Source organism: Leopardus geoffroyi, chromosome D2 (assembly GCF_018350155.1).
Source record: "Leopardus geoffroyi isolate Oge1 chromosome D2, O.geoffroyi_Oge1_pat1.0, whole genome shotgun sequence".
NCBI lineage: Eukaryota > Metazoa > Chordata > Mammalia > Carnivora > Felidae > Leopardus > Leopardus geoffroyi.
The window spans coordinates 79,334,759-79,359,218 of record NC_059334.1 but is presented as its reverse complement, the minus strand read 5'-3'; the positions used below and the strand labels follow the sequence as shown (position 1 = coordinate 79,359,218).

The 24,460-nt window shown below is 39.1% G+C and overlaps 1 protein-coding gene across 4 annotated transcripts; it reads left to right on the top strand.

The window, feature by feature from the left end:
- Window positions 1-24,434, top strand: IKZF5 (IKAROS family zinc finger 5). Of its 4 annotated transcripts, none has more exons than XM_045439770.1 (5): window positions 1-114; window positions 1,584-1,732; window positions 16,693-16,895; window positions 18,922-19,104; window positions 20,323-24,434. In XM_045439770.1, exons 3-5 carry the CDS (start codon window positions 16,763-16,765, stop codon window positions 21,264-21,266), a joined length of 1,260 nt encoding a protein of 419 aa, XP_045295726.1. In that variant the 5' UTR covers window positions 1-114; window positions 1,584-1,732; window positions 16,693-16,762; the 3' UTR covers window positions 21,267-24,434. The 4 variants fall into 4 exon arrangements, with proteins under 4 accessions (XP_045295726.1, XP_045295728.1, XP_045295727.1 ...); XM_045439771.1 differs by lacking the exon at window positions 1-114 and adding an exon at window positions 257-377; XM_045439772.1 differs by lacking the exon at window positions 1,584-1,732 and having other exon boundaries at window positions 3-114.
- The last annotated feature ends 26 nt before the right edge of the window (window positions 24,435-24,460 follow it).

Sequence of the window (24,460 nt, the reverse complement as noted above, 5' to 3'; positions counted from 1 at the left end):
GTCGGAGACACAACAAACATGGCGGCGGCGGCGACGGTGACGAAGACGGCGGCGGCGGCGACGGTAGCGGCATTAAACAAGGCGGTGGGAGTTACTCGGTGCGGTGGTCAGGTGGTAAGTAGCAGGCTTCCGGCTCGGAAGGCGGCGACACAGCTGAGCAGGACAGTTAAGAAGGAGCGGCGGGAGACGAGAGTCGAGTTCGCAGCGGGCCGGCTGACCCCGCTCGGGACTCAGTCTCAGCGGAAGGTTGGGCGTGGTCGGTCGGTCAGCAGGGTCGCGACCCAGGGTGTTCTTGGCCCGAGTGCGGAATGTGCTGTTTCTCGGTTCCGGGAGCCCCGAGGGAGCGGCGCCTGTAGGCAGGGGCTGGTGACTCCTGGGTAGGGAGCTGCTTCTCGCTCTGACAGGTGGTCGTGCGGGGGTCTCCCCGAGGTTTGCGTCTTCACCGGGTCCCAGGGCCTGGGGGTTAGACGAGGCGCGGGACCCCTAAGTGTTCCGAATCCTTATGAGGATGCTGCCCCGACGCCAGTCCTGGGCTGCTCCTTGGGAGGACTTTTAAAACCTCTGTTATCTAATGGTCCTGCCTGGGTTAGTTTCTGCTGTTTATGCACTCTCATTTTGGGAGATGTGAGGTTTGGGGAGGGCTTTGCAGCGAAGACCCATTCAAGTTCACGCAGGCTTAAGTCTCTTAATAAATTGTCTATAGTGCGGGTAACCAAGCAGTGCAACTATTAAGTGCTCTGTAACTGAATTTGAATTGAGGTTAAACCGGTTCCAGCTACCACTGACCACGTGGCCCGTGTAGTGTCCCCTTAATGTGCTATTGGGAACCCTAATGGGAAGTGACAATTGGGAGAAGAAATAAAGGTACTTTAAATTGTGAGATCTAAGGAAAATTCGGTTTTGAAGAAACAAAACTTATTTAAAACAAAATTTTAAACATCTGGACAGTTAGTTTTAAAATCGCATTTTATTTTAATTTATGACATGCCTTCAACAGCTACTGATTAATATATTGTTGGGAAATCGTTATGGGGAATTGAGATGTTTGGTGTTTTTTTGCCCCCTAGGGGTTCAAACCGTTTCCTAGAAAACCCTACGTGTTTGGGATTGCGATAGAGAGCATAATAAAGAGGGGAATCAAGTGTTCGTTCGTTGTGGGGTGTGCTTGGAGGTTTCCTTTTTAGCCCTTTCCCACAAATGTTTCCCTAGGACTAGGGCATTATTTTTATGCAACTGTAGTTGTTCAGCAGTACTAAGCCTGACTCTGTAAGTGTACAATACTGTGCACAAATGAAATTGATAACTTGAGTTTAAGAAAATAAACAATATTGAGAATTTGCCAAAACGAAATCTTAAGAAATCCACCAGTGGGTGGAAAAAGTCAAATTAGTGCTTGTTATTCTTTGGTGGTTCTTCGTAGCTTTTGTTGAAATAAACTTGTTGCTTTGTTCTTTCATTTTCTACTAGTTTAGTTTTCTGGGAATGGTAAAATTGGCACAGGTTATTTTCTTAGCTTAAACCTGTAGATGCTAGTTAACTTTTTGTCATAAAGGTTTTGATTTGTGGTGTGCTTTTCTTTGCAGAACTCTGTATGGCTTTTCAATTTTAGTTGAAATTCCCTCCATGGCCTTTTGGAGTCCCTTGGTGTGTCTCCAGAGTAAATTTCGATTACTCTTCATTTCATCAATGTTGGAGTGGCAAGAAAAAGGAGGAACTGATTTGGGGTGAAAAGGTTAGAGTGTGTAGCTCCTGTTTTGGATATCTTCTAACTTTATGTTTTACTTTTATGTTATGTTTTCTGATTTCTCAAAGCCTTATAATGTCCCTTTTTGCTTTCAAAGAATTTGTTTTGGACGATTGTGTAATCGAAGGAAATGTGTCCTAATTATCTTTGAAGAGTCTGCGTCTCTCTCTCTCTACAAATCAGTCCTCATTTGTCAGGCTCCTTTCTCCATTGATGTGTATTCCATGGCAAAGTAAATCTTTCAGTGACTGTAATTATTAGGCCATAAAAATAAGCACATCTATTAAGCTGCAGTCACTTTTGTAGAGGCATACCTAACCACCAAATTTGGCTGTTGTATAAGTAAGTTGGTTGCTCAGTTTTCTAACCTTATGGTTAGTAACCCCCAAAGAGTAGGTGAATAATATAGATATTTCTATTCCTGTATCATGTTGTTTTCAAAAATTTCCCATAGCTAATAAAAAAATAGACTTTGGGGGGAAGGTAGGTCATAGAGAATTCTTCTGGTTCTTATGTCACTGCTGTTTCATGGTTGTGGCTGTCTTCTAATTCACATCATGATGCCTGTTTTGTTAGCTCCTGGTTAAGAGAGGGTTTATGTGTGTGCACTTGTATGTGTATCAACAACTTCCCATTTATAGTGTGAGACTGAAAAACAAATATCGGAAAACTTCATACACCAATATCAGAAACCAAGAAAGGTTGGAGAATCGTTTTAAGTTACCTGCTTAAAGGTGAGGTTTTCATGTTCTTTTGGGATCCCAAAGTTTGTTTCTTAAATGCTTCTTTCCTTCACTGGGTAGCCTCTGGCTGTTTTGTAAGAACCTTATTTTTGAGCCTCGAATGGGTAATTTGGGAGAAACTATTGGCATAAAAATGGTTAAGGTACATTCTACCCAGTTTATACAGACATGTACCTACACCCCAGGGAGTACCATACTAGACCCAACTTAACTTTAATCAGAGTAATCACAGGGGAGACACAAAAGTTTTGCCGTATCATAAGGAACGGGAATAATTCTTCCATGGTTGATATAATTAGATATCATTTAGTAGAAAGAATAGGTCAGGTTAGGAATACACCACTCAAATCTGTAATACAATTGGAGAATTCAAATATGTTTCTTTTTCTGATGACATGATCTTCCATTTTGAAATTTTGTGTAAGTTATATTTTGGCTAACAAGTCCCAAGGTGTTGAATTCATGGCTTGTGGAAAAGATACCTCCAGTAAAAACATTATAGTTTGCTGATTTCTTTTTTTTTTTTTTTTTTTAAATTTTTTTTTTCAACGTTTATTTATTTTGGGGACAGAGAGAGACAGAGCATGAACGGGGGAGGGGCAGAGAGAGAGGGAGACACAGAATCGGAAACAGGCTCCAGGCTCTGAGCCATCAGCCCAGAGCCCGACGCGGGGCTCGAACTCACGGACCGCGAGATCGTGACCTGGCTGAAGTCGGACACTTAACCGACTGCGCCACCCAGGCGCCCCGTTTGCTGATTTCTTAAAGTAGATTTTTATGGTATGTTTGGAGAGGTTTTTAAATTTATCAGTGTCTTAGGGGCATCTCCAGATTTCAGTTAATTTGTGAAGTTCTTAGATTAAATTTTCAGAGACTGATGATTATTAAAGACAGGAAGAGGGTTTGGATATGAAACCTTTATTTTCTTTTGATATTAGGAAGTGTTCCGTAGTTTCAGTTATTGTTCTTTTTCTATTTACTGTTGATTAGAAATAGTGGCTTGAGATGGAGAGAGCTGGATTTTGAACCAAAGACTCCATTCAGATTTAGGCAAGGGCCTGTCGTGTGTGTGTGTGTGTGTGTGTACACGCGCGTGCGCAAAAGAGAGAGAGAAAGTAAGAGAGGGTGTGAGAGAGATAGATGTGATATAGGTCAAGGGAGCATAAAAAATGCTTAGGGATGGAATGACACGTAATTTCTGAACCATTGCAGAAATATCAGAGGTTAAAACTCATCAATATATTTAAAACTCTAATTTAAGAACAGTTTTCTCCCCATATTTACAGTGTTGTGATCTTCCCTTTTTTCGTAGGCATTCTTTTTTTTTAAAGTCCATCATGCATTATGATTGAAAATCACACAATTTATGGCAGAGAACGCAGTGAAATTTATAATGTGACAATGTGATAATAGCCAAGACTGTCAAAATATGCCAGCCATCCTCTGTAATTAGGTTCATTTGTGTTCTTAAAACTTGAGATGCATGTATAAAAATACCATTTTCTTCTGCTTGCTTACTGGCAATCTCACGCATTTTTTTTTCTGCATGGTCACATGTTGTACCATAGCAATGTTAGGCCTTCTAATCAGGAGTTGGTAAGATTTATCTTGCTTTTTGAAGACTATCAAAGCGTATTCAGATATTTTCCAGTGGACACATCTCAGTTTTCATATGAACTGATTAGCAAGAAGTGATGCTAAGTTGTAATGTAAATACCAGGATTTCTTTCTTAATTACAACTTTTATAATTAGGACACAGACAATCTGTAGGGCCTTACCAATCCTCATCCCTTTTATTTCTTTTTTCTCTTATTGTGGGGGGCCTCTACCTCTAGGACTTTATTGAGTAGCAGTAGTAATAGCAAGCATCCTTGTCTTGTTCTTGATTCCAAAGGGAATGCAACTAAATTTTCTGTTAATTGTGATGTAGATTTTTGGAAGATACCCTATATCAACTTGAGGAATTTTAAACATTCTAAATTTGAGTGAATGATTACTCTGCTGTTTTCTTGCACCTACTGTTTGACACTCAGATATCAGTCTGATTGGTTTTTTTTTACGTGGGTAGATTGCCTTTTTTTCCTCTGAGTAGTTTTATGTTCTCTTTATCTTCTTTGAGGTTTTAAAATTTCAAAATGTGTCTGTTATTTTATTATCATAGGTTCTGTTTTGCACTCTGTGATCCCTTTCTGTCTGAAAGACATCTTTAATTTTGGAATTTCTTGATTGTTATTTTTTTGAAAGACATTTCTCTTGGCTTATCTTTTTATTTTTCTGGAACTCATTTGATTAATCTGTCTGCTGTATTTCATACCTTTTTATGTATATCTTTACACTGTTTCCCACCCGTGTGTGTTTTGTTGTCCTTTTTTCCCTTTCCCTTTTATTGAGTTATAATCTTACTACCAATTATTGTTGATCTTATTCTTTTTTTTTTTTTTTTTCAACGTTTATTTATTTTTGGGACAGAGAGAGACAGAGCATGAACGGGGGAGGGGCAGAGAGAGGGAGACACAGAATCGGAAACAGGCTCCAGGCTCTGAGCCATCAGCCCAGAGCCCGACGCGGGGCTCGAACTCACGGACCGCGAGATCGTGACCTGGCTGAAGTCGGCCGCTTAACCGACTGCGCCACCCAGGCGCCCCTGATCTTATTCTTAATAACCTTTTTCATTGGAGCTGACTGGCTCACCTTTTTTTTTTGCCCCTGATCAAAGGTTAAATTAAAAATTTTTTTTAATCTTTATTTATTTTTGAGAAAGAGAGAGACAGAGCGTGAGCAGGGGAGGAACAGAGAGAGAAGGAGACACAGAATCGGAAGCAGGCTCCAGGCTCTGAGCTGTCCGCACAGAGCCCGATGCGGGGCTCGAACGCAAGAACTGCGAGATCATGACCTGAGCCGAAGTTGGACGCTTAACCGACTGAACCACCCAGGCGCCCCTCAAAGGTTAAATTTTAAAGGACAAATGAGCAGAATCAACAATAGTCATGGAACAATTAGTAATACACTGATTAGGAAGCAGAGAGAACCAGTTTAGATAAGCATGGTAAGATGGGAAAAAGTAACTGAAACAAACTTGTTCAGAAACCAACAATGATCCTTAAGACTGAGAAAGTTGAGCCAGACTAAAGCAAATGATTTAAAGAGGTGGCCTAAGAGTAAAATAAGATATGAGTTTGGGAAATCGCAATTTGGGCTATGGGAATTAATGAGACGAGGGTAGACCATGTGTGTTTCATTGTAACTAAAGAACATATATATAAAATGATAGCTTATGATGCTCAGTTGATGAACTGAGAAAAAGGGAAAAAAAATCTGGGACAGGAAGAATTTTTTGACCTCGGGTATAACCATTTTTTTGCTGCAAAATAGCTACTGTTATCTGAGAACATGCCGTATGCTACACAGGTTGTGAGGTACTTTACGTATACATACCTGTAAAACTTAAAACAGCATTGCCAGTTGGTACTATCCCATTTTACAAAATAAGAAACTGTGGCTGAGAGAAGTTTCTGTTTAGAGTCTTCAAGCTAGTACGTTTGGCCTAATACCGTAATACTCTGTTTATCTAGAGGATAGACTTTCAGTGGCCTCAACTTTCTAGAAAACAAAAGATGTAGTAATAACAATACCTTTTAAAAACCCCTAAACATCTTCTAAGAAGGGAGGAAAAGAACTATTCACAAATGTTGCATTAAGAACAGTGAAAATTTGGTCATTTGCACATCCTTACTTGGATAGATATGTTCAGAATAAAGAACAAGTTAGATGTGAGGAGAGAGAAAGACAAGAAATACAGATATTAAATAAAAATCAGTCTGGGGCCAGTAAATAAGGGAAACCAAAAACTGCCCTGTGTCCTTCCATTAGTTCCTAAAATATCACTGCAGTATTGTATAGTACAGCATGCTACAGGAGTGACATAGTTAAGGGTTAGTCTAGATCTATTAGAGTTCTTGTTAGTTAAAACAGAAGTTTTGGTCTTAAAATATCAACCAAGCTGCTGTTAATTGGGAAATGTGCTGTCATGGAGCCTTCTCATTTCTCAACTCCACAGTTCATGCTTTGGAAAACAGATTGAAAAGTACCCAGACTAGTCCAGACATTCTTGAAGAAGAAAAACGTACTGGTGGACCTTAGTACCTGAGTTATTAAGATTTTTGTTATTAGGACTGCCTAATTATTATTAGGCAAGCAGCATGGAGATCCTCAGTGTGTCTCATCCCTGAAGTGCAGCTAGATTAGCACCAAACCATTTTGCACACCTAGGAAATTGATCTGAGGATTAACACAACAGTCTGCATAACCTGAGCCACAGAACTGGGCAGGTATGCAGTGCAGAGAGGTGAACTGGGGAAGACAAAAGCAGCGGAGGGTAGGGAGCTGTTTTTGTGGAGAGAGGACAGAGAAAGGTGGAGAGTGTGGTGCATTGGGAGAGTGCAGGAAAAACACTCCCTCGAAAGTAGCTAGAGAAAGAGAGAGGAAGAGTGAAAACACAGGGGACTGAACAAGAAATCTGTTCCCCAAAACCATTGACAGGAAGAAAGGAGAGGGTTTCAATACCACCAGGATTCTATAAACATTGGAGCACAGAGTCTGAAGTTCTGGAGCCCAGTGGCTGGTGGTGCTCTGGTGAGGAAATAGGGTGAATCCCCAGGAGCAGGCAGCAGGGTCTGAGGGGTCCGCATGCCACATGGGGAGAAATGGTTCCCCTGCTTGGAGAGCATTTGGTGAGGCCATACGGCCTTCCCACAGACAAAGGTCCCAGTGGACTCCGGAGAGCAGACACGTTTGCTGGTATTGGGACATATATGCCAGAGTGTAGTGAAACCTGATGCCAGCTGGGTATTGTGATTTGCCACAATCTCTGAATCCCTGTGGCTGCATGATCACACAAACGTTTTCTGGGGCCAGCAGGCACCTGGCCATTGTGCAGCAAGACCTTCCCCCAGAGAGTCATAGTGGGTCCAAGCCACAGGGTTCTCTCAAAGTGTGGGGTTTTGAAAAAAAAAATTTTTTTAACGTCTATTTATTTTTGAGACAGAGAGAGACACAGCATGAATGGGGGGAGGGTCAGAGAGAGAGGGAGACACAGAATCTGAAACAGGCTCCAGGCTCTGAGCTGTCAGCACAGAGCCCGACGTGGGGCTCGAACTCACGGACCGCGAGATCATGACCTGAGCCGAAGTCGGACATGTAACTGACTGAGCCACCCAGGCGCCCCAAAGTGTGGGGTTTTGAAACACAACCCCACCTGGGATCAAAACTCTGGAGGGAGGTGCCGCCTGGTAGGCGGACAGCTTGGACATGGACAGAGTAGAGGTGGGGAGTGGACGGAGGCCTGAGACAAAGGAGGGGTGCTTGATCATGGGTTGGTGAGAACATGGAGTTCCTGTGCCAGAGACTAGGGAGCTGGGTAAAGCCATTTCTATCTCCTGCACACACACATGGGCACCACACCGATCCACCTCAGTAAGCTAAGCAGCGCTACCTAGTGGAGAATGGAGCCATTACACCAAGCCCTGCCCAAATGCTCCCTCCGAGCATATCTCCTAGAACAAGTCCCTCTACCTGCTTAGTGTACAGACTATAGAGTACTTCGTAGTTTGAGTTCTAGGGGTAATTGGATGTAACTTCATTTGGATTTAATTCTGTTTGCTGGTTCATTTATTTGTTTTTCTGCTTCTGGTTTTGTGTAAATTGGTTTTTTTTTTTCATTTTCTTTTGCATGGATACAGAAAGAAAAAAATGTATTTTTCTTTTTTTTGTTTTTTTACCTTATTTTTTATTTTTAAAAATTTTTCATTCTATTTAGTTTTATTTTATTATATAAAAATTTTTTTTTAAGTTTAAAAATTTTTAGGGGTTCCTGGGTAGCTCAGTTGGTTAAGCATCCAACTTCAGCTCAGGTCGTGAACTCATGCTTCATGAGCTTGAGCCCTGTGTCGGCCTCTGTGCTGCCAGCTCAGAGCCTGGAGCCTGCTTCAGATTCTGTGTCTCCATCCATCTCTGCCCCTCCCCCACTCATGCTCTGTCTCTCTGTCTCTCCAAAATGAATAAACGTTTAAAAAAAAATCTAATAAAATATTTAGGGCTTATAAAAAATACATTTTTTAACCTTTTTCTCTTTTTTTCTTTTCTTGCCCTTTTTTATTTTTACACTATTTTATCAACCTTTCAACAAGCAGACCAAAACACACCTAGGATCAAACTTCTTTTATTTCATTTTTTTGTTTTGTTTTTAATTTTTAACTTTTATTTCATTAACTTTCTTATTCCTCCAAAATGGCAAATGAAGGAATTCACCCAAAAAGAAAGAACAGGAAGAAATGACAGGCAGGGGCTTAATCAACACAGATATAAGCAAAATGTCTAAACTAGAATTTAGAACCATGATAATAAGAATACTAGATTGGGTTGAAAAAAACATAGAATCCCTTTCTGCAGAGATAAAAGAAGTAAAATCTAGTCAGGACGAAATTAAAAATGCTGCAAGCAAAATGCAGTCTCAAATGGACGCCACGATGGCAAGGATGGAGGAAGTAGACCACAAAATTATGGAGAATAATGAAGCAGAGAAAAAAGAGGGAAACAAAGGCAAAAGAACACGATACAAGATTTAGAGAACTCAGTGACTTATTAAAAAGGAATAACATCTGAATCACAGGGGTTCCAGAAGATGAAGAGAGAGAAAAAGGGGCAGGTTTATGTGAGCAAACTATAGCAGAAAACTTTCCTAATCTGGGGAAGGACACAGAGATCAGAATCCAAGAAGCACAAAGAACTCCCATTAGATTTAGCAAAAACCGACCATCACCAAGGCGTATCATAGTCAAATTCACAAAATACACAGATGAGGAAAGAATTATGAAAGCAGCAAGGGAAAAAATTAGCCTTAACCTATAAGGGAAGACCAGTCAGGTTTGCAGCAGAGCTATCCACAGACACTTGGCAGGCCAGAAAGGAGTGGTAGGATATATTCAATGTGTTGAATTGGAAAAATATGCAGCCAAGAATTCTTTATCCTGAAAGGCTGTCATTCAAAATAGGAGAGAGAAAGAGTTTCCCAGACAAACAAAAACTAAAGGAGTTCATGACCACTAAACCAGCCCTGGAAGAAATTTTAAGGGGGAGTCTTTGAGTGGATAAAAGACGAAATGAAACAAAAAAGATTGGACACAACAAAGACTACAAAGGACCAGAGAACATCACCAGAAACAGCAACACGGTGGTACTGAATTTATTCACTACTCACTCTAAATGTCAATGGATTAAAAACTCCAATCAAAAGACATAGGGTATCACAATGGTAAGAAAACAAGTCCCATCTATATGCAGCTTAAAAGAGACCCATTTTAGAACTAAAGACACCTGCAGATTAAAAGTAAGGGGATGGAGAACCATCTATCATGCTAATGGTGTTCAAAAGAAAGCTGGAGTAGCCATACTTATATCAGAGAAACTAGATTTTAAAATAAAATAGAGACTGTAACAAGAGATGAAGAAGGGCATTATATCACAATTAAGGGGGTCTATCCACCAAAAAGATCTAACAGTTGTAAATATTTATGCCCCCAATGTGGAAGCACCCAAATATATAAATCAATTAACCACAAACATAAAGAAACTCATTGGTGATAATACCATAATAGTAGGGGACTTCAGCACCCCACTTACAACAAGGGACAGATCAGCTAAGCAGAAAATCAACAAGGAAACTAGCTTTGAATGATACACTGGACTGGATGGACTTAACAAATATATTCAGAACATTTCATCCTAAAGCAGTAGAATACACATTTTTCTTGAGTGCACCTGGAACATTCTCCAGAATAGATCACATACTGGGACACAAATAGCCCTCAACAAGTACAAAAAGATAGAGGTCATACTGTGCATATTTTTAAACCAAAATGCTATGAAACTTGAAGTCAACTACAAGAAAAATTTGGAAAGACCATAAATACTTGGAGATTAAAGAACACCCTAGTAAAGAATGAATGGGTTAACCAAGAAATTAATGAGGAAATTCAAAAGTACATGGAAACCAGTGGAGATGAAAACATGACAGCCCAAAACGTCTGGGATGCAGCAAAGGTGGTCATAAGAGGGAAGTATATAGCAATCCAGGCCTTCTCAAGGAAGGAAGAAAGGTCTCAAATATACAACCTAGCCTTCACTTACAAGAGCTGGAAAAAGAACTGCAAATAAAGCCCAAAACTAGAAGATGGGAAATAATAAAGAATAGAGCATAAATCAATAATATTGAAATTAAAAAAAAAAAACAAAACAAAACCAGTAGAACAGGTCAATGAAACCAGGAGCTGGTTCTTTGAAAGAATTAACAAAATTGATAAACCCTGGCCAGATTGTTCAAAAAGAAAAAGGAAAGGACCCAAATAAATAAAATCACAAATGAAAGAGGAGAAATCACAACTAATACTGCAGAAATGCAAACAATAATAAGAGAATATTATGAGCAATCATATGCCACCAGATTGGGCAATCTGGAAGAAATGGACAAATTCCTAGAAACATCCAAACTACCAAAACTGAAACAAGGAGTAGAAAATTTGAACAGACCTATAACTAGTAAAGAAATTGAATTAGTAATCAAAAATCTCCCAACAAACAAGAGTCCAGGGCTAGATGACTTTCCAGGGGAATTCCACCAAACATTTAAACAAGACTTAACATCTGTTCTTTTGAAGCAGTTCCAAAAAATAGAAATGGAGGGAAAACTTCCAAACTCATTCTATGAGGCCAGCATTACCTTGATTTCAAACCAAACCAGACCAAAGACCCCACTAAAAAGGAGAACTACAGACCCAATTTCCCTGATGAACATGGATGGGAAAATTCTCAATAATACTAGCAAACATGATCCAACAATACATTAAAAGAATTATTCACCATGATCGGCTGGAATTTATTCCTGGGATGCAGGGTTGGTTCAATATCCACAAATCAATCAATGTGATACATCACATTGTGATGAAAGGATAAGAACCACATGATTGTCTCAATAGATGCTGAAAAAGCATCTGACAAAATACAGCATCCTTTCTTGATAAAACCTTCCAGAAAGTAGGGATAGAAGGAAGGATCAGACTTCAAGATCATAAAAGCCATATATGAAAGACCCATCATGAATATGATTCTCAATGGGGAAAAACAGAGCTTTCCCTCTAAAGTCAAGAACACGATCTAAAGTCGATATCCACTCTCCTCACTGTTATTCAACATAGTTTTGGAAGTCCTAGCCTCAGTAATCAGAAAACACAAAAAAATAAAAGGCATACAAATTGGCAAGGCAGAAGTTAAACTAACTCTTCATAGATGGCATGACACTCTATGTGGATAACCCAAAAGACTCACCAAAAGCCTGCTGGGACTGATTCATGAGTTCAGCAATGTCGCAAGATATAAAATCAATGTGTAGAAATCGGTTGCATTTCTATACACCAATAATGGAGCAGCAGAAAGAGAAACCAAGGAATCAGTCTCATTTACAATTTCACCAAAAACCATAAAATACCTAGGGATAAACCTAACCAAGGAGGTGAAAAATGTATATGCTGAAAACTATAGAAAGCTTATGAAAGAAATGGAAAAGGACACAAAGAAATGGAAAAACATTCCATGCTCATGGATCAGAAGAACAAATATTGTTAAAATGTTGATACAACCCAAAGCAATCTACATATTCAATGCAGTCCCTATCAAAATAACACCCGCATTTCACAGAGCTAGAACATACAGTCCTAAAATTTGTATGGAACCAGAAAAGACTCCAGTTAGCCAAAGTAGTCCTGAAAAAGGAAACCAAAGCTGGAGGCATCACAATTCTGGACTTCAGGCTGTATTACAAAGCTGTAATTATCAAGACAGTATGGTACTGGCACAAAAACAGACACATAGATCACTGGAACAGAATAGAGAACCTAGAAATGGACCCACAAATGTATGGCCAACTAGTCTTTGACAAAGCAGGAAAGAATATCCAATGGAAAAAAAAGTCTCTTCAGCAAATGGTGTTGGGAAAACTGGACAGCGACATGCAGAAAATGAACCTGGACCACTATCTCACACCATACACAAAAATAAACTCAAAATGGATGAAAGACCTAAACATAAGACAGGAATCCATCAAAATCCTACAGGAGAAAACAGGCAACAACCTTTTCAACCTCAGCTGTAGCAACTCACTCAACATGTCTTTGGAGGCAAGGGAAACAAAAGCAAACATGAACTATTGGGACCTCATCAAGATAAAAAGCTTCTGCACAGTGAAGGAAACAGCAAAAGTAACCTACAGAATGGGAGAAGATATTTGCAAATGACATGTCAGATGAAGGGTTAGTATCCAAAATCTATAAAGAACCTAACCAAACTCAACACCCCAAAAACAAATAATCCAATGAAGAAATGGACAAAAGGCATAGACACTTTTCCAAAGAAGACATCCAGATGGCTAACAGACATGTGAAAAGATGCTCAACATCACTCATCGGGAAAATAAAAATCAAAACAATGGTGAGTTACCACCTCACACCTGTCAGAATGGCTAAAATTAACTCAGGCAACAACATGTTGGTGAGGATGTGGAGAAAGAGGAACCCTTTTGCACTGCTGGTGGGAATGCAGATGGGTGCAGCCACTCCAAAAGACAGTATGGAGTTCCTCAAAAAATTAAAAATAGATCTACCCCATGACCCAGCAATTGCACTACTAGGTGTTTATCCAAAGGATACAGGGGTGCTGATTCAGAGGGGCACATGCACTCCAATGTTTATAGCAGCACTATCAACAATAGCCAGAGTATGGAAAGAGCCCAAATGTCCATCAACTGAATGGATAAAGAAGATGTGGTATATATACAATGGAATCTCACTCAGCAATCAAAAAGAATGAAATCTTCCAGTTTGCAACAACGTGGATAGAACTAGAGTATATTATGCTAAATGAAGTAAGTCAGACAAATATTCAGACAAATTTCACTCATGAAATTTAAGATATAAAATAGATGAACATAAGGGAAAGGACACAAAAACAATATAAAAACAGAGACAAACCATAAGAGACTTTTAAATACAGAGAACAGTGTTGTTGGAGGAGTGTTGGGTGAGGGGATGGGCTAAGGTATTAAGGAGGACACTTGTTGGGATGAGTGCTGGGTGTTATATGTAAGTGATGAATCACTAAAAATGTGTGTGTGTGTGTGTGTGTGTGTGTGTGTGTGTGTGTGTGTGTGTATAAATACCTAATATAGTAAAACTATCAGAATATCTACTAAAAATCCCATTTAGTTAAAAAAAACTGTTTGGAGACATACATGTATTGTGTAAATCTCCATTTGGTTGAAATAACTTTTGAAATATTTAGCTCTTTGAAACATCTAAATAGCAGTCAAAGGAGGTTGTTTACATTCCCCCTGCTCCTTCCATCCTTAGAAGATTCTCTGATATATCATGCCAGGAGCGGATATCATAATTTGTGACACCTCCTAGAAAAAATTCAGAAGGAATCTAAAAAAAATTATCATGCCATTTAAGGGATGACTGAGTTCAGCAGACATGTTAGCTATAGGGGGGAGAAGAGAATTGCTGACTAGGGATGTAATGAAGAGGATCTAGCTGGTCATAAGATCATAGAGGGGGGATTATATCATGAAGGAGGAGGGGGAGGACTCGATTTCTAAACTTTTCTTCCAGCTCTTAAGATTCTATGGATTTGACGGTCCCGTCCACCACTGCAGTTTGAATCACACTGGAGTAGGTTTGTTTGTTTAGTTCTTAATGTGGTTGCCATTTGTGCTTGACGCCCTTTATTTCTTGTGCACTTTCTTGAAACTTTTCTTTTCATCAGCCAAATGCAAATATGTATGTGTAGACTCTGCCCACGCATCACTAACTTTCAAAAGAAAATAAAAATTAAATTGTTAAAAAGAAAAAGACCACGTGGTGTGTGAGCATAGACAAAAATAGACCAGTGAAACAGAATAAAGAATCCAGAAATAGAGCCACATATATATAATCACCTGATTTAGAAAGGTGATAATAGAATCTAGTGGAGAAAGGCTAGTCTATGAAATGCGTGTTGCTAGGACATCTCTTTGGGAAAAAAGTATATTTTGACTCTTCACCTCACACTATACATACACAAATTCCAGATGAAATATGAAAGGTTAAAAAAAAAAACTAGTAAAGTTTTTAGAAGAAACTACAGAAGAACATCCTCAAGTAAGATATTGGTAAGGACACAACTCTAAATGTGAAGGAAAGAAATGGGGAAGTTGGACTGTATTAAGAACTTGTGTTCATGAGGTTATCTTTAGGAAAATGAAAAGGCAAACAGAGTGAGAGAAGACGCTTGAAATCCACATATCCAATAAAGAGCTCATATCCAGAATATTACAAAGAACTCTTACCTATTAGAAAAATAAGCAAAAGACTTGAAAGCTATCACTGGGTATGAAAATAGAGGGTGTCTTCATGGCTAATTAACATAAAAAGTACACAACTTCATTAATCATCAAGGGATAGAAATTAAAACCAGTGTGATACCACCATATATGCGCTGGAATGGCTACAATGAAAAAAGCAATAAATACCTGTGTGTTGGCAGGGATGTAGAGCAAGAGAGCTCTTGTTCACTGCTGGTGAGAGTGTAAACTGGTTTAAGCACTTTGAAAAACCATTTTGCACTATCTAAAGCTGATATATGCAAACCCTGTGCCATAGCAATTTCAGAGGTCGCAGGGTCCTTGCTGGGACTCAGGGACCAGCACAGGAAGGTGTGCTGGGGTGCTACCAGGATGTGGGTGGCCTTCTGTTTCTCCATGTGGATGCTGACTTCATGGATGCATTCAGCGTATGACAATTCATTGAGCTCTACCCTTAGGATTTATGTGCTCTTCTGTGTGTATGCCGGGCTTTGAGAAAATGTTAAACTTACATATTGAGAAGTGACTAATCTTTAGATTGATTCTACTGAATGAATATCTGGCTTTCAAAGATGAGTGTTTTTAGATAGAAACAACTCATTAAATAGTTGGAATATTTAATGAGGAAAAAAATTTAGCAGAAGATATATTTAACAAGACCTTAGACATTTGCATAAAAATATTTTTACTGGAAGAAAAGACTTTTGTCTCCTAGGTGCTAGACTTCCTTATCTTGTTTTTACTAGAAAACTTTTTCATTATTTGATTTCTGAATTTGGGCCATAATTATACCTATGTGAGGATCGGTTTAGTTTGTGGTTACAAAATCTTATATGATACTTTACATGAGCATCAGATTTTTTGTTTTCTTTCTTAATTTTTTCCCTCCATTCTCATAGCATGATGGGTAGCGGCAGAGGTGGTGATTTGGATTTCTAGGGCAGGGGTTAGGGAAATTATGGCATGTAGGCCAAACCTGGCTTAAGGCCTGCCTCTATAAAGCTTTATTTTGGAACACAGCCATACTCAATTTATTCATGTTTTTTATGGCCGCTTTCAGCTATAATGACAGTTAAGTAGTTGCGACAGAAACCTTATGACCTACAAAGCCTAAAATACTTACTGTCTTGCCTTTTTATGGAAGAGGTTTACCACCCCTTGTTCTAGATCACCTTTATTTCTAGAGTATTCATCCATGTGAACCCTATGATTTGAGAGCCTTTACTGTCCAAAATGATAGTCACTAGCCATATGTAGCTATTTCAGTTTAAATTAAATAAAATTAAAAACTCAGGTCATTTGTATTCACCACACTTTAAGTACTCATCGCTGTGTGTGGCTGGTAGCAACTGTATTGGGCAATGCAGATATGTAATATGTCCATCATCCAGAAAATTCTCTCTGGCCCTGATTGAGCCACTTGGTTTTTTTTACTGTCTCCATTGATAATCCTGCTGATGTGCCTGTTTCTTTCATCTGGACTTATTTTCTCTTATTTTCTGTCTTTGTAATTTCATTCCATCCTTTAAGACTAAGTTTGAATCCTAGTTTATTTAAATATTAAATATATTAAATATTCAACATTTTCTGTATGTCTTATCTAGTTCACCAAGAAAATAGTAAGATATTGAAAGGCAGGTACTGTGTTCTTTGTAGCTTTGTTTAGTTCCTTGAACATAGTAATCTTTGTCACTGTTGTTTTAATACATATTGGATCTCACTAAATAGTGTGAAATTATTTCACTTTTTTTCCCCCTAGGCATAACGAACTGTAAACTTCAAAAAAATAAAAATAAATAAAAAAAAGAAAGAAAAAGAAAAAAGTAAAGATGGGTGAAAAGAAACCAGAGCCTTTGGACTTCGTGAAAGATTTCCAGGAATATCTGACTCAACAGACTCATCATGTGAATATGATTTCTGGATCAGTTAGTGGGGATAAAGAAGCAGAGGCTCTTCAGGGAGGTAGACTCATCTTAATACTATTAATTAATTCACTTTTCATAAATATGTTAATGTTTGTATATAGCTATGCATATGATGAAGACCACTATTGACTAATGTGAATCATTCCATCTTTACTTAGAAAGATACAGTACAATTTGTTTTCCTCTTTACATATGTCAGATTTTTGTTGAGGGAGAATGAGGCTTCCCCAAGGGCCTAACATGGTCTAGAGAGGCATTATGGTCTCATTGGAAGGTTAGGAGTTCCAAATATCCTTCCCATCTTATAAGTTCTAGTAGCTAACTGTCGACACAAGGAACCCAAGGGGGTCGAACATCAGCTTCACTACACAAAGGATTTGGCCATTAGGAAATCTGGATTAGACCAGAGACATGATGGGGGTTTCTGTTTTTTCTCTCTTAAAATGAAGAAAGTGCTGACCTGTTTACCCATTTAGACAGCAAACTGGAATAGAGAAAGCAACCCATTTGGGCCTGTTACAGACAGACTTTATCTTGTTTGCTTACCAAACACACTGGAATTTATTTCTGAACGTAGCTCAGGTGTCAACAAACCACAGCTCACGGACCCCACCTGGACTGCTAACTGTTTTTATATGACCTGCAAACTAAGAGAGATTTCTAGATTTTAAAATGGTGGGGGGTGGGGGAGGGGAACCAAAACAATACTCTAATGTGCAAATTATATGAAATTCAGACATCAGCATCGGTAAGTAACATTTGATCGAAACAGAGCTATATTTGCTTGTTGACATGTTTTCTATAGCTGTTTTTGTGCTATAACAGCAGAGTTGAGTAGTTGTGATAGAGAACATGTGGCCCATAAAGCCACAAAGTATTTACTCTCTGATCCTTATGGGAGGTTTGCTGACCCCTGATGAAGATGGTCTGTGGCCTGTAGTCTAGGGGCCAACAGCAGTGGCCAGGCATCATCTGGGAGCTTGTCAGAAGTGTAAAATGTCAGTTCCCAGTGCAGATCTACTGAATCAGTCTGTATTTTAAAAAGCTCCTCATGTGATTCATACACATGCACATTAAATCTTTGGAGTCACCGGCTCGAGAAAGAAATCAGAGAGGGGGACACAGCCTTGTCCCTCTCATGCCGTGGCACTGTTGGATATTGGGTTTTCACCGACCAGCAAGATCACTTTTCTCCTGGTGAAGCAGGGAGGAAACAGTGGAGGAGGCGGCTTGACGTGTTCACACAAATAGTACTGCTATTTCCTGGGGATGCAGTAGAAGTGCTTTGCCCATGAAGTTGCAGCACCAAAAATGTCCCTTCTGACACTTGAGTTTATAGGTTCCTGGACTGGGATCCAAGAGAAAAGGCTTGTAGTCCCCACTGCTTTCTGGTCTTCCTGATTAGGAGCACTTGCCCCTTCAGTTCCTTTATAGATACAAAGAAGTAGTCGGATCACATTAAAAACAAAGGGCCAGACCGATACCTTTTAGCTTTCAAATTCTTGCAGTTCTAACATTCAGAGGTATCAGATAGACTATCTTCCTTTATGTGCTTATTTAGAATGTTAAGATCCTAAATGCATCCCAGCCTCTAGAACATGTGCATAAACCAAGTGGAACAGTGCAAAACTCAACATTAATTGCTTTAGACTACAGTAAATAGAGTTAGGATTGGGGAGATTACCGTGACTGCCAGTTATAGTATTTGTAGAAGTGGCTAGAATCTTAAACGTGTGTAACTTTGCCATTACTCCTTACTCCCCTCTGTCTCCTCACCTGTCACATTAGGATAATACCCAGCTCTCTTCTTCAGAAGCATGTGGAGGACTGATAAAATGTATGTGTAAGTAATTTGAGATCCCCCTATAAAAGGTCCTCAAAAACAGGATACTGCTTTTGTGTGAAATTAACCTCAGTTCAGAAAGTGAAAGTCTGTAGCTTACGAGTTTAGCTTTTGTGCTAAATTAACTATCAATTTATGATTTTTTTACCACTCAAAACCAAAATGCTAAATTGAGTTGATTCTGAGATGCATAATTTCTTTTGCTATACTTTGTTTATAGCTGGAACAGATGGTGATCAAAATGGACTCGATCACCCATCTGTTGAAGTTTCTCTGGATGAAAACTCAGGAATGTTAGTAGACGGGTTTGAAAGGACCTTTGATGGGAAGCTCAAGTGTCGGTACTGCAACTATGCCAGCAAAGGAACAGCCCGGCTTATTGAACACATTAGAATCCACACAGGTAACGGAAAAACAGCTGGAGAAGGCATTTGTTTGGGGGTGGGAGAGGGGCCAAGGAAGGCAGGTTGATGCGTCCTATAAATAGTTCTAATAGTTTAACATTGATGGCTGATAACAAGGTATGGATAAATGGAGAAGTTACTCTATTTTTTCAAAACAATAGCATAATGAGAGGAAGTAAGGCCCCTTCTAGAGCTTCCCCTTCCTTAGCCATCTTTCTTCGTGTTCCAAGTAATCTCTCAACATTTATCTGCTTCTCAGGCTGGGCAGGTTAATGCTGATGGTATGTGAAGTGATAAAATGTTTTTATCTTCATCCTTAGTATGTTTCAGTTGCCGACCAGGGACAAGGCATTTGTACAGTCACAGACTACATTGCTAATCTGCAGGTCTTGCTGTAGCCACCCCACTTCCTGAGAAACCCTCCTAGCTGTGCCTGCCCTGGGCAAGCCCTGGTCACGTGTCCCAGCTGTGTGCCTGTGGTTTCTCATGCTATGTGGTGCTGACCTAGACCCCTTCTGAGGACAGGGTTTGTGGCAGGGCCCTCTTGGTGCCCACAGAGCCTAAGAGAGCAGCTGACACATAGTAAGTATTCAGTACTTAATTTGTTACATCGATGACTCCAAATCTCATATTCCAGATACTTATTTTACACTATTTCCAGCTAAGGGCACTAACTCAAATTGTCCCCTCTGGCAGCTGAAGAGGAGAAGGAGGAAGGTAGAGGTAAAGCACTGGCCATTTTGAAGGGACACTTGGCATTACTCATACTTGGACTAGGAAGCTCATTTCCATTTTGAGCTTTCTATTTAATAGAAGGACTTTTTAGAAAGGCTTTTTGTATTTTTTTTCTGAGGAAGGGGTACGTGTGAGTGTGTGTATGAATATGTATGGAGAAGTGCTCGTGTATAGGTGTGTACATGAACATACAGCTGAGGCATACTTTTGGTAAAGTCACTGTTATACAGGGTACTGTCAGTTTTGCTCCTCTTTCCCAAAATGCCAGCTGAAGCCATAACAACTTTTACATGATACTGACGAAGAGAATGGATCTCTATGTCTCAAATGGTGGCTGAAGAGTTCTTAAGCTTTATTTAAGTGTACAGGTTTCTTTGCAAAGAAATGTGAACAATTTCTAAATCTAATGAACGGACAAAACATGAAACTCTCCACAAATGAGCTACCTTTGCAGTTTCTCCCCCATTTTTCTTTTTAAACAGGTGAGAAACCTCATAGGTGTCACTTATGTCCGTTCGCATCTGCTTACGAGCGCCATCTGGAAGCCCACATGCGTTCCCATACAGGAGAAAAACCATACAAATGTGAATTATGTTCCTTCCGCTGCAGTGATCGAAGTAACCTGTCCCATCATCGAAGGCGCAAGCATAAAATGGTACCAATTAAAGGTACTAGGTCTTCCTTAAGCAGCAAGAAAATGTGGGGAGTTTTACAGAAGAAAACAAGCAATCTGGGCTATAGCAGAAGAGCACTCATCAACTTAAGTCCACCTTCCATGGTGGTTCAGAAGCCAGACTACCTTAACGACTTTACCCATGAAATCCCAAATATCCAGACCGACTCGTATGAAAGTATGGCAAAAACCGCACCAACGGGTGGCCTGCCAAGGGACCCACAAGAACTCATGGTTGACAACCCTTTAAATCAGCTCTCGACTCTGGCAGGACAGTTGTCCAGTTTACCGCCGGAGAACCAAAACCCCGCCTCCCCCGACGTGGTCCCCTGCCCCGATGAGAAGCCTTTCATGATGCAGCAGCCCTCTGCCCAAGCGGTCGTTGCCGCCGTGTCCGCGAGTATTCCTCAGAGCTCCTCCCCCACGAGCCCTGAGCCTCGGCCGCCCCACAGCCAGAGGAACTACAGTCCGGTGGCAGGTCCGAGCAGCGAACCGAGTGCCCACACCAGTACCCCCAGCCTAGGGAACAGCCAGCCGAGCACTCCGGCTCCCACGCTGCCGGTCCAGGACCCTCAGCTCCTGCACCACTGCCAGCACTGTGATATGTACTTCGCCGACAACATCCTTTACACTATTCATATGGGATGTCATGGGTATGAAAATCCTTTCCAGTGTAACATATGTGGCTGCAAATGTAAAAACAAGTATGATTTTGCCTGTCATTTTGCAAGGGGACAACATAACCAACACTGATTGAAAATAATCACATTATGCTTTCCTTGGTTTTACCTTTGTGTTTTATAGTTTTGTTTATTGTTGTTTTTGTTTTTCTGGGGGTGGGGTCATTCCTAATAAGATGTCTGCTAATTTAAAGTCTATCTACATATTTATAGAATGTAAGTTTGACGGTGGAAACAAAACTTTCTCCTTTTTTTTTCTTCTCCCCATAAAAATCTGGTGAGGGTCACTTATGTATTAGAACAGTTAGACACATTGGGGTCTATTTTCTCATTTCATTTAGACATTTGAGAATTGGAGTGCAGTCATAATCCTAACAGGTATTCATTTAAATTTCCCATATTTATGGTCCATAAAATCTTCAAAGCTTATTGCTACTCTTGGTATTTCAACATACACATTGCAGCTAGGTAATTTCTGCCATGAATCAGCATGGTAAAATTACCGCCTCTTCCAAAGTCTATTAACAGCTTATTTCAGTGTTTTCAGAGAGGAATTGCCTTTAACAACACTCTTAACTGACATGCTGTTTAGTTCACATTGCTGAAGTTGAAGCCGCGCTTTCGTTTCAACTGATAATCACAGAACTACTTTGTGTAGATTTTGTTTTCCATAAGGGGAAATGTAACAGTGCATTCCTTTCAAATTAAAGCTATAAAAACATGAGGTAAAAGTTCTGAAAAGAAATGAAACTTAAATTGAAAATGGGCTTAATATTTAAAATACCTGTTTATTCCATTTCCAGTTTAAACACCTATCTTTTTATGCTGGTTTATTGTAAAAGCCACAGGCAAATACAGGAGAGTGCTAGAAATATAAGAGGATTATCTGTAAAGATGCCTTTTTGTTTCTTTTAATTTGAACCTTTCATTTAAATTCTCCATTCTGACATCATTATTGTCAGGCGAGGTTGATAAGTAAACGGAGACTCTTGTTATTCCTTCTATTCCTTTGATGACCAAAGAGGTACAGTGGAATTCATCCATTTCAGTCCTCGGAAATGCAGTCCTTTACACACATGTACACGTGTGCGCGCACACACACACACACACACACACACACACACAGAATCTCTGAAATGTCCATTTCCTGCCCTCTGTCCATTCATCGTCCATAATTTGTGAGAAGAGGTGGTATAGTAACACATGGGAAAATGTGGTGGTGAAGTAATACTTAAAAAAATGAGAACGTGTGTGCAGAGCAAATTCTGGTTTTTCCTTCAGAATTGGCCATTTAAAAGATTTGCTGTGAATTCAAGTTGTAATGCTTATTTGCAGGTCCTGCCAGTTTTTCGTGTACAGTGACAAAACTATACGGAGACTGAATCGCCGCCTTAGTAGGAAAGGGTACAAAAAGTAGGAAAATAGAAGATGCAGTTAAATGTGGTATTTAATTTGTTTACAAAAATAAGACTTGCTAAATCTAGAATAATTTTGAATAGGAGGCTATTGTTTTTATATTGTGTAATAACTAGCTTACTCTGAAGAGGGCTTGGTCAAACAATAAAATATATTGTTACTAACTGCTGGTTTCTGTGTACTTTGCAAAAGTTTGATTTTTTAATTTGGTTCAGATCTTACAAAGTGTTACTAATTGGCTTCTTAAGGAGAATATCCTAACTACTAAGCACTTAATAAGCAAAAAAGACCTCAGCTCATCTATAGTAACTAAAAGGGAAACACAGACAGTGTATGTCCCCAGAACCCCCAAGTGCCAACTTAATGAATCTTCTGCTCTCCCTTCCAAATGCTAGAAAGCCAGTAAAAGGAGTTCTTGTGGTTTAATGTCCAATTGAAACTAATCTCAGCAGCATTGTTGAGAGAGCAGCAAGGAGTCTGTCCAAACTGTCAATAACTCTCATCCTTGTCAGATCTGAGGCTTGTGCCATCTACGATTGTATTTCTCTTGTAGCTTCACTCACTCACCGCTCAGATCCACGTTCATGCAACCATTTCCAAATCTGACTTGGCTCTAGTATTTTTTTATTGCCAGGAGAAACAGGTTGCCGTCATTTGGAAGCTTTTGCAATTCAAACGAAAGCAATACTCTGAGAAAATGAGAGATTTCATTAAAGAAAGAGGAAGGACTCTCTCATTAAAACCAGTTTATTAACTCTATACTCTGGGCCCAATAGTGACAAACACTTTTTTCTGACAACTAAAGATAGATGTTTTGAAGGTACATTTTAATTTAAACAGAGAATATCTTTTTTTTTCATAATTATAAACTAGAATTAGAAATATAATTTTCCTAGGACTTAAAAGAGCACAGTCCGTGTTCCAAAGGCGTCAGTGCTTGAGCGCTACAATTAATTCTAAATGCACTAAAGTTTTTGAATCAAATCTACCTTAGAAACTTTTTTAGTATTGTATTTTTTAAAAAGATTTAGGATTTTATTTAAATTTTCTGTGAGTTAAATTTTATACATGGAAAGATGATACTATCTTCCATTAAGTGTTGAATATGTTTCTCCCATTTTATTTTTAATCAAATATTTTATAGAAATGAGCTGCTAGGAAAAGTTGAACGTGAACTATTTATAGTACTTTGCTGTGAACAGGCAATGCTCTGAAACTAAATTTATTTTTGTTCAGTGAACATAAGTTTAGATTTTTAAAGTTCATAGATAATTTATCTCCACTAATATTTTTTTAAGAAACTGTGAAGAGATTAACAGGGAATAATTTCGTTTCAGATTTTACTAATCTAGTATATAGCTACAACTTCTTGAAATTCAAGTAAAGGCTAGACTTTTACTTTGAATATTTGCCACTGCTATTTCATTTTAGAAATAAGTGTTTGCCATTTATCTGCAGAATTGTTTGACAAAGGGGATATTCCTTTAAAAATGTTGAGATAAACTTCATTTTAAGTTTTACAAAGATATTTATCAAGTGGATGTATTATTTTTAACGAAATTCCCTGCTAAGGACTTTTTCATTAAATAATCTTATTAGAGGGATTATGATTTCTACAACTTGTTTTTGTTCATATGTACTTTGATGTAAAGAACATATTTTATATGCAAAACATAAAACCTGAGTATGGTTGCAAAACACTACATTGTTTAGGGATTCCAGAGAGCAGTTTGATGCTGAAATAACCATATCTAGTCTGTAGTTCATATTGTGAATTAAGCTTTGCTTTTGTAATACATGAATAAAAAAATAACACTTCTATTGATCTCGATTTTTCTTCTTTGAAAACTA

Coding starts and splice junctions, on each gene's coding strand:
- IKZF5 (XM_045439770.1), top strand. CDS start 16,763: ATGGGTGAAAAGAAACCAGAGCCTTTGGACTTCGTGAAAGATTTCCAG. Junction 16,896..18,921: donor AGCAGAGGCTCTTCAGGGAG/GTAGACTCATCT, acceptor CTTTGTTTATAG/CTGGAACAGATGGTGATCAA. Junction 19,105..20,322: donor ACACATTAGAATCCACACAG/GTAACGGAAAAA, acceptor CTTTTTAAACAG/GTGAGAAACCTCATAGGTGT.